General features: G+C 42.6%; 1 protein-coding gene across 9 annotated transcripts in view; it reads left to right on the forward strand.

Moving 5' to 3' along the window:
- FAM13C (family with sequence similarity 13 member C) overlaps positions 1 to 13,688 on the forward strand; it is a 134,539-nt gene that overhangs the window by 70,768 nt on the left and 50,083 nt on the right. For all 9 annotated transcript variants that reach the window (XM_082407452.1, XM_082407454.1, XM_082407451.1 and 6 more), the window contains one exon: positions 9,174 to 9,231. In XM_082407452.1, the coding sequence (XP_082263578.1) occupies positions 9,174 to 9,231 (58 nt within the window). The remainder of the gene's footprint in view (positions 1 to 9,173; positions 9,232 to 13,688) is intronic.

The raw sequence follows: 13,688 nt of genomic DNA on the forward strand, positions 1-13,688 counted from the left end.
TGTCATAGAGTGTTCTGCCTATGTTTTCCTCTAAGAGTTTGATAGAAAGAGAAAAACAAATACAGTATGCTAACACATATATACGGAATCTAAGGGAAAAAAAAAAAAAAAAAAAGGCCATGAAGAACCTAGTGGCAAGACGGGAATAAAGACACAGACCTACTAGAGAATGGACTTGAGGATATGGGGAGGGGGTGGGGTGAGATGTGACAGGGTGAGAGAGTGGCATGGACATATATACACTACCAAATGTAAAATAGATAACTAGTGGGAAGCAGCCGCATAGCACAGGGAGATCAGCTCGGTGCTTTGTGACCACCTAGAGGGGTGGGATGGGGAGGGTGGGAGGGAGGGAGATGCATGAGGGAAGAGAAATGGGAACACATTGTATATGTATAACTGATTCACTTTGTTATAAAGCAGAAGCTAGCACACCATTGTAAGGCAATTATACTTCAATAAAGATGTTTAAAAAAAAAAAGAAAGAAATGCCAATCTGCATGATAGATATTTAAAACCACATTTTGTGGGAGTCTTTACTTACACGGGCACATGTTCATGATCTAGTGGGGAAAAAAGCAATTACGTAACAGTATTACACTGTGATCCTCAGACAGTCCTCAGACATACCCCTCTGAAAGTTGGGGATCCCAGTGTTTATCCACACGCTCTCCTCCATGCTCCGCTGGCTAAGGATTGCCCCCAGCAGAGGTTAACTCTCCCACACTTTCAGGCTAAGGGATTGAGCTCTGCCTTGAGGCAGGAAAATGAAGAGACTTGGCAGGTGCTTGAGGCGGGTAATGCGAGTGAGCAGAGCTGTCTGTGGAACGGAAGCGTCTGCTGAGATCGCTCTGCCCCCTGGGCTGAGCATGGCTTGCCCCAGGAGCAGGTGTCTGATCATTCTGTACTAAGTGAGTGGAATAGTGCGATGATGGAAGCAGAGAGCCTTGTGTCCTGATAATGAGCATTATTGGGACGTCTACTCCTGCTGGGTCTCCTGTCCTCAATAGCCTGTCCCAACTCTACCTTCTTACCTCTCCCAGTCCCGATACTGTGGGCCTGACTCACTGCTCAGTTATTCTCCAGGCATTAGTGTGGTTCTGGCTGTTTCTGGGCTCTGTTCCAGCCCACCAGGGAGGGGTGCCTCTTCCAGTGCGGCTGGGCTGCCTTGTGTTTCGAGTTTCTCAGAGCGTCTCCAGGGACTTAGCCCTTCCCTCTTCTGGAATGTGTCCCCTGGGAGGCCAGGCCAAAAACACCCAGGTCACTGCCGTACTCCCAGAAGTCCCCAACCTGCGCCCTTGAGCCGTTGGTCTTCTCGCATGTGGTTGCACCTGAACCTTTAGGATGATGTTTTCCGGTTGGGGGTGCCCTGGAGTACTTGCTAATTTCACATGACCAGCCCACGCCTCGGGAAATCCTGACCTAGTGAGGGTGGGTCCAGGAATCTTTGTTCGTTTGTTTTTCTAAATTAATTTTTATTGGAGTATAGTTGCTTTACAGTGTGATTCTACTGTACACAAAGTGGATCAGCTATCCGTATACACATATCCCCTCTTCTTTGGAGTTCCTTCCCATTTAGGTCACCACAGAGCACTGAGTAGAGTTCCCTGAGCTATACAGTAGGTTCTCATTAGTTATCTATTTCATACATAGTATCAATAGTGTATATATGTCACTCCCAGTCTCCCAGTTCATCCCACACCCCTCTTTTCCCCCTTGGTGTCCCTATGTTTGTTCTCTACGTCTGTGTCTCTATTTCCGCTTTGCAAATAAGATCATCTGTACCATTTTTCTAGATTCCACATATATGGGTTAATATACCATATTTGGTTTTCTCTTTCTTTTTTTAAAATTAATTAATTAATTAATTTATGGCTGTGTTGGGTCTTCGTTGCTGTGCGCGGGCTTTCTCTAGTTGCAGCAAGCAGGGGGCTACTCTTCGCTGTGGTGTGCGGGCTTCTCATTGTGGTGGCTTCTCTTGTCACGGAACACGGGCTCTATGCGTGGGTGTTTCAGTAGTTGTGTCACGTGGGCTCAGTAGTTGTGGCTTGTGGGCTCTAGAGCACAGGCTCAGTAGTTGTGGCACACGGGCTTAGTTGCTCCGCGGCATGTGGGATCTTCCCGGACCAGGGCTCGAACCCGTGTCCCCTGCATTGGCAGGCGGATTCTTAACCACTGCACCACCAGCGAAGTCCCTGTTTCTCTCCTTCTGACTTCCTTCACTCTGTATGACAGTCTCTAGGTCCATCCACGTCTCTACAGATGACCCAGTTTCGTTCCTTTTTATGGCTGAGTAATAAGGAATCTGTTGTTAATAACACTGGTTGATTCTAGTCTTCAGAGAAGTACAGTGGGAGGAGGGAGCCAAGCTTGGGTCCCCGCTGCCGGGGGGCCTATTCCTGGGGGTCAGCATTCCACCTCCAGCCCCAACACCCTTGTCCGCCTCTGAGAGTTCACTGGCCTGGACGAGGGGCTACGTGGATGGAAAAGTCAGCTCTCGGCATCTAGTTTTGTTTTCTGTCAGCCATCTCTTTGAAAGCCATTTTGAACTCTGTGCCTCGGTTTCTTTCTCTTTGGAGTTGGCTGCCCAATATTTGATCTCAGTCGTTTAGTGTAGAAATTTGGTAAAAACTAGTAAGAGAATGTCTTTAATAGAGCCTACACTCTGCAGGGAAAGGAGCTTTATATTTGCTGGTATCGAGGGCTGTTACCGTTTGTGATAATATTACTGGAATTCCTTGGCATCTTGCCTGTGTCTGCATATAGAGCGATTGTTTGTATATAATGAATATTGTGCTCAGAGGGTTGTCCTCTTGGGATATACCTTTTGTTTTCAAAAGAGTTTCAGGAAACAACAGTCGTCCAGCCAGCAGACACTCATCCGGGTATACATTAGTGCATCCTGTGTTGTTCTCTAATACAGAGGCTCATCCGAGGCAGTGGAATATCTTGAACTCTTAAGATGTGACCCATGGTAGACACTGTTTAGCTTCCAGGTTCTGGTTCTTTATTGAAGGACTCTGAGAAGCGTGTTGGATGCTCTGCTTTTACTTTCTGCCCAGATTTTCTAAATGTGTGTTGGAAAGCCACTTGCTCAACTTCAGCAGGTCTCCTCAGGTGAGAAATGCATCTGCTTGTGGGAATGAGGTGCCAGTCCTGCTACGTGCCACAGGTGGAGGAGGGCGTATGAGTCTCATCCTAATCATTAAACACATGCAGGAGTATACCGGAATTGACAGCAGCCCATGACCCTGGGACTAATCCTTTATTAGCAAACATGTGAGTGCCTGCTCTGTGCCAAATGCCAGGCTTAGCTCTAGATAGAAAACATTGAGCAAGACTCATATGATCCCTGCCCCATAGAGCTTGCCATCATGAGAAAGAGACAATCAAATAGTTAGACAAATACGCAATTAGGGACTGAGACGTGCTACGCGGCAGATGTGAAAGATCAGAATTACAGTAAGACCTATGAAAGGGAGACCTGATTGGTCTGGTACCTGGTGTCTAGAGGATGCATGAGTTAATTAGGAGAGAAAGTGGAGAGGGAAGAGCGTTCTGGGCACAGGGACAGCACGTAGAAGGTCTGAGGCGGAAGGGAGCATGGAGGAGGAGAATGACGTGAGTTGAGGTTGAAGAAGTGGACAGATGTAACTCCTTCAGGACGTCACAGGATGCTGGAAGAATTTCGGTCTTTATTTTAAGTGTGCAGAAGGGTAGCGACAAGGTTGCTGTGTGGGCAGTTGTTTGGAGAAGGTAGAGGAGAAGTAGAGAGACCAGGAAGGTAGCCCAGAAGACAGATGATGGCGACTTGGCCTAAGGTGGCGGTGGGAGGACAGATCTAAACGTGATTTGGGCTAAGAAGTTGAAGGACTTGGTCATGGCTTGGCTGTTGGACTTGAGAGAGAGGAGAGTGTCAGATAACTCTCAGATATCTTCCGTGAGCAATTGGATAGGCGGGGAAGCTTTTTACTGAGACAGGGAACATTTTAATCTGCTAAATTAATTATAGTAAGTTGATATAGATCAAATATCCTATGCTAAAATACTGCTTCTTCACAAATGATCGCAGCTGGGGTTTGACATTATCTGTAGGCCAAGAAAAGTATCTTAACGCTTTGTTCACTTTGCTGTTTTGAATTTCAGTCCACCTCCCAGGGGAAGGTCACTGCAGGATGAGCCTGCGGGCTGGCTCAGCACAGGCTTTGGGGTTCCAGCAACGTGGGAACGCCAACAAGTTTTAGAAAAGTTGCACTTCCATGGGCGAGCCACAGTTCTGCAGACACAGAGTCCAGGAAAAAGCTCGTTTAATATCAGCACACAATTATGTTTTATGTTCCTCTGTTAAGAAGTGTTTTGTTTTGAACTATGTCATGGTGGTGGTCATCACGGTGGCAGTGGTGGTGTTGGTGGTGGTGATGGTCATGGTGGTGGTGGTGACGGTGCTGGGGTTGTAGTGACAGTGATGGCGTGGTGGTGATGGGGGTGTTGGGGTTGGTGGTGATGGGGGTGTCGGGGTTGGTGGTGATGGGGGTGTCGGGGGTGGTGGTGATGGGAGGCATCAGTGCTGAGAGCTCTGAGCCCAGGCTGCAATTTCCCGCTTCTTGGGCCTGGGCTAGAGAGCAGGGTTGTATTGGAGTTGGCAGGATTGTAAATGGTTCAAACACTACCCTTAAAGATCTTAAGAAGGGAATTTGAGACACCTAGCTCCTGTTCCGGTTCTTCTCTTCTCATTGCTAAACTTCTCTAGTGAGAAGCTTCCGTTTCTGTTTCCTCTTCTGCCATGACCTTTATCTTTTCTGATCCAGTGGCCTTTTTATTTCTCTGCTTTCATTCTCATTATCTCCGGATGACTGCAATTTTCTAGCAGCGTGAGCTTGGGCAGTCTTCCTGCACGTCCTCTTCTCCTTACCGTGCTTTCTTTTTCTCCATAATATTTAGCATCTGGTGCACCAGGTTTATTTCTTTATGTTCTCTCTGCTTCTATGACAGTGAGGCAGAGACTTGTTTTATTCCCTGCTTTATTCCCAGCACCTGCAATAATACTTGACATAAGTTGCTGTTTAATAAATATTTGTTTATTCATGGATAAAATTATTTAATTGCCTTAACTGTTTCCTGTTAGGTCACATGGGCCTAATAATGCTAATCTCATGTGGTTACCATGAGGATTAGATGAAATAATGTAAGTAAAGTGTCTGGCATTTACCTGAAATTGTTAGGCTCTTCTTTTTTTTTTTTTTAAATCTTATTGAAGTATAGTGGGTTTTTCTTAACATCTTTATTGGAGTATAACTGCTTCACAATGGTTTGTTAGTTTCTGCTGTATAACAAAGTGAATCAGCTATGCATATACATATATCCCCGTATCCCCTCCCTCTTGCGTCTCCCTCCCACACTCCCTATCCCACCCCTCTAGGTGGTCACAAAGCACCGAGCTGATCTCCCTGTGCTATGTGGCTGCTTCCCACTAGCTATCTGTTTTACATTTGGTAGTGTATATATGTCCATGCCACTCTCTCACTTCGTCCCAGCTTACCCTTCCCCATCCCCGTGTCCTCAAGTCCATTCTCTATGTCTGCTTCTTTATTCCTGTCCTGCTGAAGTATAGTTGAGTTACAATGTTGTGTTTAATTTCTGCTGTACAGCAAAGTGACTCAGTTAAACATATATTCTTTTTCATATTTTTTCCATTATGGTTTATCATAGGATACTGAATATAGTTCCCTGTGCTATACAGTAGGACCTTGTTGTTTATCCATCCTATATATAATAGTTTGAATCTGCTAATTCCAAGCTCCCAACCCTTCCCTCCCCCGCCCCCCTCCCCTTTGGCAACCACAAGTCTGTTCTCTATGTCTGTTAGTGTGTTTCTGTTTCGTAGATAAGTTCATTTGTGTCATATTTTAGATTCCTCATATAAGTGATATCATATGATATTTGTCTTTATCTGGCTTACTTCACTTAGTATGATAATCTCTAGGTCCATCCATGATGCTGCAAATGGCATTATTTCATTCTTTTTAATGGCTGAGTATATTTCTGTTAGGCTCTTCTTGACACTCTTTTTTCTTATAACTTCTTTCTCTTCACTATTCGAAGTGTTGTTCTGGTTGCCTTCTTATCTCCTTAGTGATGCATCTGTATTTTCTTCACGGCCCTTCTTTCTTCTGTCCCCTAATTGGCCAATTTCAGAAACCTGCCCAGTGGTCCTGAGTAAGGATGACTCAGCTTTTTATCTCTTTCAGCTTATTCACAAGGCTTCAATTATTATAATTAAGTATACCATTATTTATCATCATTTATAATTCTATTATGGTATTTTTTTACATTTGATTATAGAATCCATGTGTTATTTTTAATACAGCCAACAGTAGTCATAAACATTTTTCATGAACTGTCCTTCACATCCTGAATTATCCTGTGCTTTAGCTGATATTATCTTCACTTGACAGATGAGGAAACTGAGGCTGAGAGAGGTTAATATCTTGCCAGGGGGTACACACACCTAGGAAGTGGTAGATCAAGAAGTCATTCCTGGGTCTGGGTCCTTCTGTTTCTTCATCTTTTCATCCATCCGAAAGGCATGTAGAGAGCATGCGACATGTGCCAAGCAGTGTGCTAGGCTCTGGCCACACAGCAAGTGAAAAACTGATGGAGAACCTGTGACCACTGTGAGTCACTGTTAGCCCCGCCCTCACCCTCTGGAACACGCCGTCGAGTGCCCCATGCTACCGTGAGCCCGGCTCAGGGATTTTCACCTCCCTATTTTATCCTCAGTTCAAGCTTCAAATGTCTAAATCAAAACGCATGCCAGCTGCCTGCTCTCCCCTCCCAAATGACCTATTTTTTCTTTCTCCACTGGAAAAACCACCTATCATCTTTCTTGTCACACAGGCTCAAAACTTTGGATTACTTTTCATTACACCATCTCTTTCATTCCATACTTTCAATACACACCCAACACCTCTTGTTGTTTTTCTCTTTGAAAATGTCTCTTTCATCTGTCTCTATTTCCCCAGTCCCTCTCCACCATTCTAATATCAGCTCCTGTGCGCTCATTCCTTGATTTATGGAAAGAACCTCAAGACTGGGTTTTAATTAGTTTTATTCTCTGCTTCAGGATCCACTAGACTGTAAGTCTCCTAAAGGCCTAGAGTCTGCTCATTGATTCTTATTTCCCCAACAGTGTACCAGTCACATAGGAGACATTCAGATGGCTATTAAATTAAAGCGTCTTTGATGCTTAGACCACAGTTCTTAAACTTGATCTGGAGGTTTATCTGGAGATGACAAGTAGTTTTCATTGAAGATCATGTGAGTGTATTACATGTAGCTATTCTCTGCATCTCAATAATATATACTATATATTTTAAACAAAGTCTTATTTCTGCTTTCTTCCATTAATGTTTGCTACCATGCATTTGTTTTACCATCTGCTGGCATCAGAGCCCTGGAGAAATTTATGGTTGAAAACTGTAAACTGGTAAATATTCTTTCCATTAGAGAACACGATTCTTTCATTTTTCTGGTGCTACTATAACTATAAAAACACAATTTGAGAACCACTTTAGGTTACAGGGAAATTATGAGCCATTCAGAACTTTAGATGTTACTGGATAGGTCAGGGTAACCCCTGTCCCCAAGAGGGTTTCTCCCATTTTGCAGGAAAGAGCTACTTGGTATTTTCTGAAGCCCTGGAGTCACTATTTGTGGCCCAGCGAACTCATGGGCAGAGGATGGGCGTGCCAGCGCTTTCTTCCCCTAACTAACTTTCTCACTTGGGCCATCTCTCCCTGGGCTCGTGGTTGGGACCCTTAGTCTTCTCTCACACCCAGGAGGGACATTTGTGCAGACGTGGTCAACATCAGCGTGACCGTCAAATTCTGTTTTAACATCTCCTCCATTTCTCATTAGAAGTAAGTTGTTTGCACAGTTAACAGTACTCATGGACTGAAAGAACTTTTCATTCTTAAGAATACTTTGAAGAAGTTAGGCTCATGGCATTCCTAAATGTGCATCATTACTTTCAGAAATCATTCATCTTGATGACCATTCAGAGGACATACATACTTTTTTCAGGACTCAAACCAAAGCAGAATAATAACTGTAAATAATTATGTCCCCAAATAAATCTTTTTATAAATGACTTAATACTAAATAAATACTAAATACTAAAGCTTTTATTCCTTAAGATAGCAAGCCTTTTAAAAAGAATAATTATAATTTAATATATTTATTATATAATAGCATGCAAACTGCTGCAGAAAAACTTGAATGTTATGTGGTAGATGCCATTGGACCATAGCATTTGAGGAATCATGATTTGGAGCTGAGCATCTGCCAGTAGTGGAGTTTTGTTGTTTTGTTTTTAACCTAAAGAAACTTATTCAGAGTAGATTTGCCTTAAGTCCTTTTTCTTCTGTTGGAAGCTATGAAATGGCAAAACCTAGCTTTACCGTGTTACCCAGAAATTGCTGTAACTTTTATTTTGTTAGGTAAGTGATAGAATGAAATTTCCAAAAGCTATCTTCAGTGAACAAATGGTATCTTTCTGTAACAACTGTATCAGATCACATTTGGTCATAAAAATACTGACTTTGCACTGGGTGCTGAGGATTCAGCAGTGTAGAAGATGGACAGAGTCACTGATTTCTTGGAGCTTACATTTTAGCGTGGAAATGCAAATAAGCATCATAAGTTTAGGTAGTGACAGCGCTAAGAAGAAAATCTAAAGACAGTGCAGTAGAGAGTGAAGGGGAGGGATAGTTTGATTAGAGAGATCCGGAAGGACTCATTGGGAGGTGACATAGGAGCTGAGCTGATGTTGCCTGCTGGGCAGAGTCAGCTTTGTGAAAATCTGGGGGAAAAGCAAGTGTGAAGATTTGAACAGGGAGCCAGCACTGTGTGTTCAAGAAACTGAAGGCCAGAGAGGCTGGAGGGTAGAGGACAAGGGTGAGAGCGATAGGAGGTGGGACAGGAGGATTGGCAGAGTTCAGACACTGTAATGTGTTGCAGACCATTATAGGGATTCTGGATTTTGTTCTTCGGGCAGTGGGATACCACTGAGGGTTTTTAACAGGGGTGTGGTCAGATCTATAGCTGCCAACTTCAAATGTACATTGTTGAAAGGTTTCTTTTAAATGGAAATACTTTTTCTTTGTGTTTTATAGAATAGACCAGAGGGCGGCCGTGTGGCCAAAGGATGAAACTCGGCAGGACCTCAATGAGGTAGGTGCAGTCATTGCTGGTTGTATGAACATGAATTAGCCAATCGTGAAATTTATTATTCTTTTTCTTAGTACTAGGAATTTATTCTGATTAGAACTTTAAATGTTTTTGCTCTGAAGTGAACGTGTTTTCCTTGCACTTCTTTGGGTGCTGTTTCTCCTTGCTCTGGAGCAGATACATTTAAAATATAATTTGCAAGACCGCACAGTATGTCTTGGAACTAAACCAAGTCCAGCAGTCATTTCATTACGCTTCTTTCAACTTTGCTTCAGGATTATATAACCGTGGCTGTGACAGTTACACTTGTAAAATTTTCTCTTAATTTTATTTTATCTTCCCAACCCCTGCTTTTTCTAATGCCCTTTTCAGTCTCATATATGATCATGCTTACTATTTTTCCATGGAGTGTGATACAGTTTGGTATTTGCAAAATGGTCCTCTAGTATGCTTTGAGACATGGAAGCCACGTTTTCCAATGCAAATGGTTTCCCACTGAACTGGACATCACAGTGTTAAGCTTGTTCTAGATTTTCTTTGAAATATATAATTTAATCCTCCCATTGGAAATCAGTATAATATAATTAGGATCCCTGTTGTGGTGAATGCCTTAGCTTAAGACATTGGTTTGGAATACTCTAATTTCTCTTGGCCTCATCGTATAATTAAGGAGCAGTGGGTGGTATGTCTGACTAAGATCATGGCAAAAAGAATGAAAAGACTTGATGTTCAGATGCCAGGAAGAGAAATGATGGGCTTCAGGCAAATTGTTCGTCATTTGATGCCATCTCTCCTCCGCCTCCAAAAATATGACAGTTGATTGAACTTAGGTGATTTTCCTTTTTCTTTTTTACTGTAGAACTTGGCATAAATGAGTAGCCAAAGGTAAACCAGGTGCCTAATTAAACCCAGTTAAATAAATTACTGAAGTTGTGGAAAATGTCCTAAAGATAACAACACAGAACCCTGCTTGTTATTCCTTTGTGCACTGGAGACAGTCTTCAGATTCCACAATCTTGCCTGTGGTAAAAAGAGTGAAAAAATGTTTGAGAGAAAAAAGGCAAGAGCCTGAATCAGTGAGCACAGCTGTTTGCCCCACTGGGAATAAGCAAAATGCTGGTTGTAAAGAAGCACTGACTTGTTTTGACATAAGTGACTAGAAAAATGAGGTGATTGTAAGAGTCAAGCTGTGATAGGTTTCAAGTATTTGGGAGAAACTCTGATTTGTGAGCTGCAACCCCATGAGAATGTGAAGATGACTTGAGCATTCTCAAACTACAGTTGCAAAATGCTCTCTTTGAAAACCTGCTTTTCTGTATTCCTTCATGCTATTGTACTTGCAAATTACATGAAATGTGCTAGTTCACTGCTCTGGGATTACATGGGTGCAAGAGTGCTGATTGGAGACAGGCCTCTGAAAGAGCAGTCAGCACCAGATTGTAAATACGCGCTCTTCCGTGAAAAAGTGGTGATGCTATTCCAGACTGGTTGATAACAGTGTGTGCTCAAGTGGAATTGTTCCAATCGGGATAAATCAGACGTGCAGATCATGTTGTGGCTAAGATTTGGGGGCTGGAGGAAACCTTAGGAAAGCTTGAGCAGGGGCAGCTCATGGCCCAAGGCCATGGAGGGAGGGTTGACTCATTCAGATTCATTGATGGAGACGTCCGATAGAGTGGGAACGTATTAAACGCGGTCTTGCCTAGCATTTCCCAAACTTAGAGAACACCAAACTCTTTCATGGAATAACCCCATAATAACATTTCTTTAGGCAACAGACTCCTATGGAATACAGGTGGGAAATACTACCTTAATATTTTTAATGCACATAGAAAATACATATGGAAAAGTGCACGTGCCATAAGTGTATGGCTGGATGAATTCTCACAAAGTGTGTAACCAGCATCAAGAAACAGAACATCATTAGCATCCAGACGCCCTTATTTAATTATTCCAGTCACTCTTCCCCTGGAAGGATAACTGTTCTTTGGACTGAAGTAGATTTGTTTTGTCTCTTTTTGAATTTGTTAAAAATGGGCTGGATGTACTCTTTTGTGTCTGGTTTCATTTACTCAGTATTTTGTTTATGAGATTGATACATGTTTGGCACGTAGTTTTAGCTTTCATTCTCCTTGCTGTAACCCATTGTATGGTGGTTTCTAGTTTTTGACTCATGATCAGTTGCTACTAATTGTACTTTTTAAAAATGAACTCTCTTTCAGTCTCTTTGTACAGCTGATTTTTTATAGGAGTATTCCTTCCATCTCCAAGTGGATATGTAAGGTAGAATTTTTTGTTATGTTACCTATCTTCATTGCTCTTTACCCCTTTTATTTACTTATTTCAAAATTTTTTATTTATTTATTTTTGGCTGCATTGGGTCTTCGTTGCTGCGCGCAGGCTTTCTCTAGTTGCGACGGGGGGGGGGGCTACTCTGTTGCGGTGTGTGGGCTTCTTTTGTTGCGGTGGCTTCTCTTGTTGCGGAGCACGGGCTCCAGGCAAGTGGGCTCAGCAGTTGCGGTGCATGGGCTCAGTAGTTGTGGCCCACGGGCTTAATTGCTCCACGGCATGTGGGATCCTCCCAGACCAGGGCTCGAACCCGTGTCCCCTGCATTGGCAGGCAGATTCTTAACCCCTGCGCCACCAGGGAAGCCCCTGTCCCTTTTATTTATATACCACAGCCTCCAACACACAGCCTTCTAGTTCTTTAAAAAGAACCCGCTAGTTCCATATCTGCTCTCTTCCTTCCATTCCAACTTGCAAGTCTAAAGTAAAAAAACAGTTTCTTGAGCATTGTAAGAAGCATGGTCCACAAATACTTTCCAGATGTTTCTATGGACCCTAATGTTGTAATTGTCGATTATAGCAATTTTAAGGTGTTACATATGTGCTTTATATTTTCTCCAAATTTCACATCTCGTATTTCACATCTACTTTTTAAACTTCTTAATTCCACTTGCTCTGTCACAGATAGATGGGGCTCAGCTATATTTGATTCCAGAGCTGGTGCTTGACCCGAGCTCTCCTCTATGTAGTAAGGTGATACATGATGTGACATAGCTACCTATGAGCATCTGTCTCTGGGTGTGTTCCCAGTACTTTCCCAGTGAACTGAAAAACTCATTTCTTATTTCTACTGGGTGTGAGTATAGATCTGATTCCTGCCAGCCCCACTTCTCTTTTGCCAGTCTCAAGCTCCTAGTTTTTGACCTTGGGTCTCTTGATAGGACTTGCCTCTCCATTCCATGAGTTTTGGTGTCTCTGGGAGTATACTACAGGAGTTGGTTTCTGAAAACCTGATTAAGTGTCCATTCTGGCATTGAGCTGAACCTTCACACTCTGCCTCCATAAGACATCAGGAGATTTTATTTGTCGGGGTCCCCTGGATCCTGTTTGGAAAATATCTGCCTCTGTAAAACATCAGAAGATATTATTTGTTAGAGTGTCATAGATCCTGATTGGAAAATATTCTAGACTTGAGATCATCAATGTCTAATCCACCTTGATCCTTGGTTTTAGTCATTTCCCCGTGTCCATGTAATCAATAAGCAGTCAATAGTTCAAAAAGTTGCTTGAAGGATAAAATGAGAAAAAATATTGTTTTCCCTCTCCACATCCTAGTAGATCCCATTCCTGGCTTCAGTTTCATTTAAGTAAAATAACAGATGTATGAAGAAAATGAATGGATCTCCCCTTCCCTGAGAAAACATGCCATATTGGGTCCTCCTACTACTTTTTCCACCTCCCAGACTGCATATCATAAAGCATCCCATCAACTTCTTTTAGTTTTTCATTTGTGAAATTGAGGCAGGTTTTGAATTGGGTTAACTCTAGGACTGCTTTCAGTTTTAACACTCACTGATTCCACCTTTTTTTGTTTTTTTTCACTTTCCCAGCGCTTGTAAAATTTAGTCATAGGTTCCCATGACGGTTGGAATGAGGCAAATTGTGCCCCTTTTTGAGTGTATGTGCACATGTCTACGTGTGGGTCTCCATGTGAAGGATTTGATTGTCTTTTTATTACCATCCATAGTTTAGCATATAGATACGTTTTGGCATCAAGCCATATCAGACCTCCAGATGGTACTTACTGTTTTGTTTGAGATGTGTTTCTCCCTCAAAATTGTTTTAATTTTGAGAAAACGGTCTAGCAAGAGGCTTATTCAGGCCCTTGATACTCCTGAGTTGGCTGAATGGTATTTTTTTCTGTAGGAATAGACAGCTGTCTTTTTCTATTGAAATGCAAACCCAGTGTATAGGGTTGGGCCTTAGATCAGAATTGAGTGAGAATTTTTTTTCCAATATCTGGGTTTTCTTCCTTGTGACTGAAAGTCAATTCAAGCTGGCTTTCATAAATAACAGGATTTTATTGATTCACACGCCTGAAACTTCAGGATCAGGATAGGCTTCCCAAATGGCTAGATCCAGGGATTAAAGACTCGTCATGTAGATGCCGTCTC

The sequence above is a fragment of the Balaenoptera borealis genome (assembly GCF_965194805.1).
Source record: "Balaenoptera borealis genome assembly, chromosome: 10".
NCBI classification, from domain to species: Eukaryota; Metazoa; Chordata; class Mammalia; order Artiodactyla; family Balaenopteridae; genus Balaenoptera; species Balaenoptera borealis.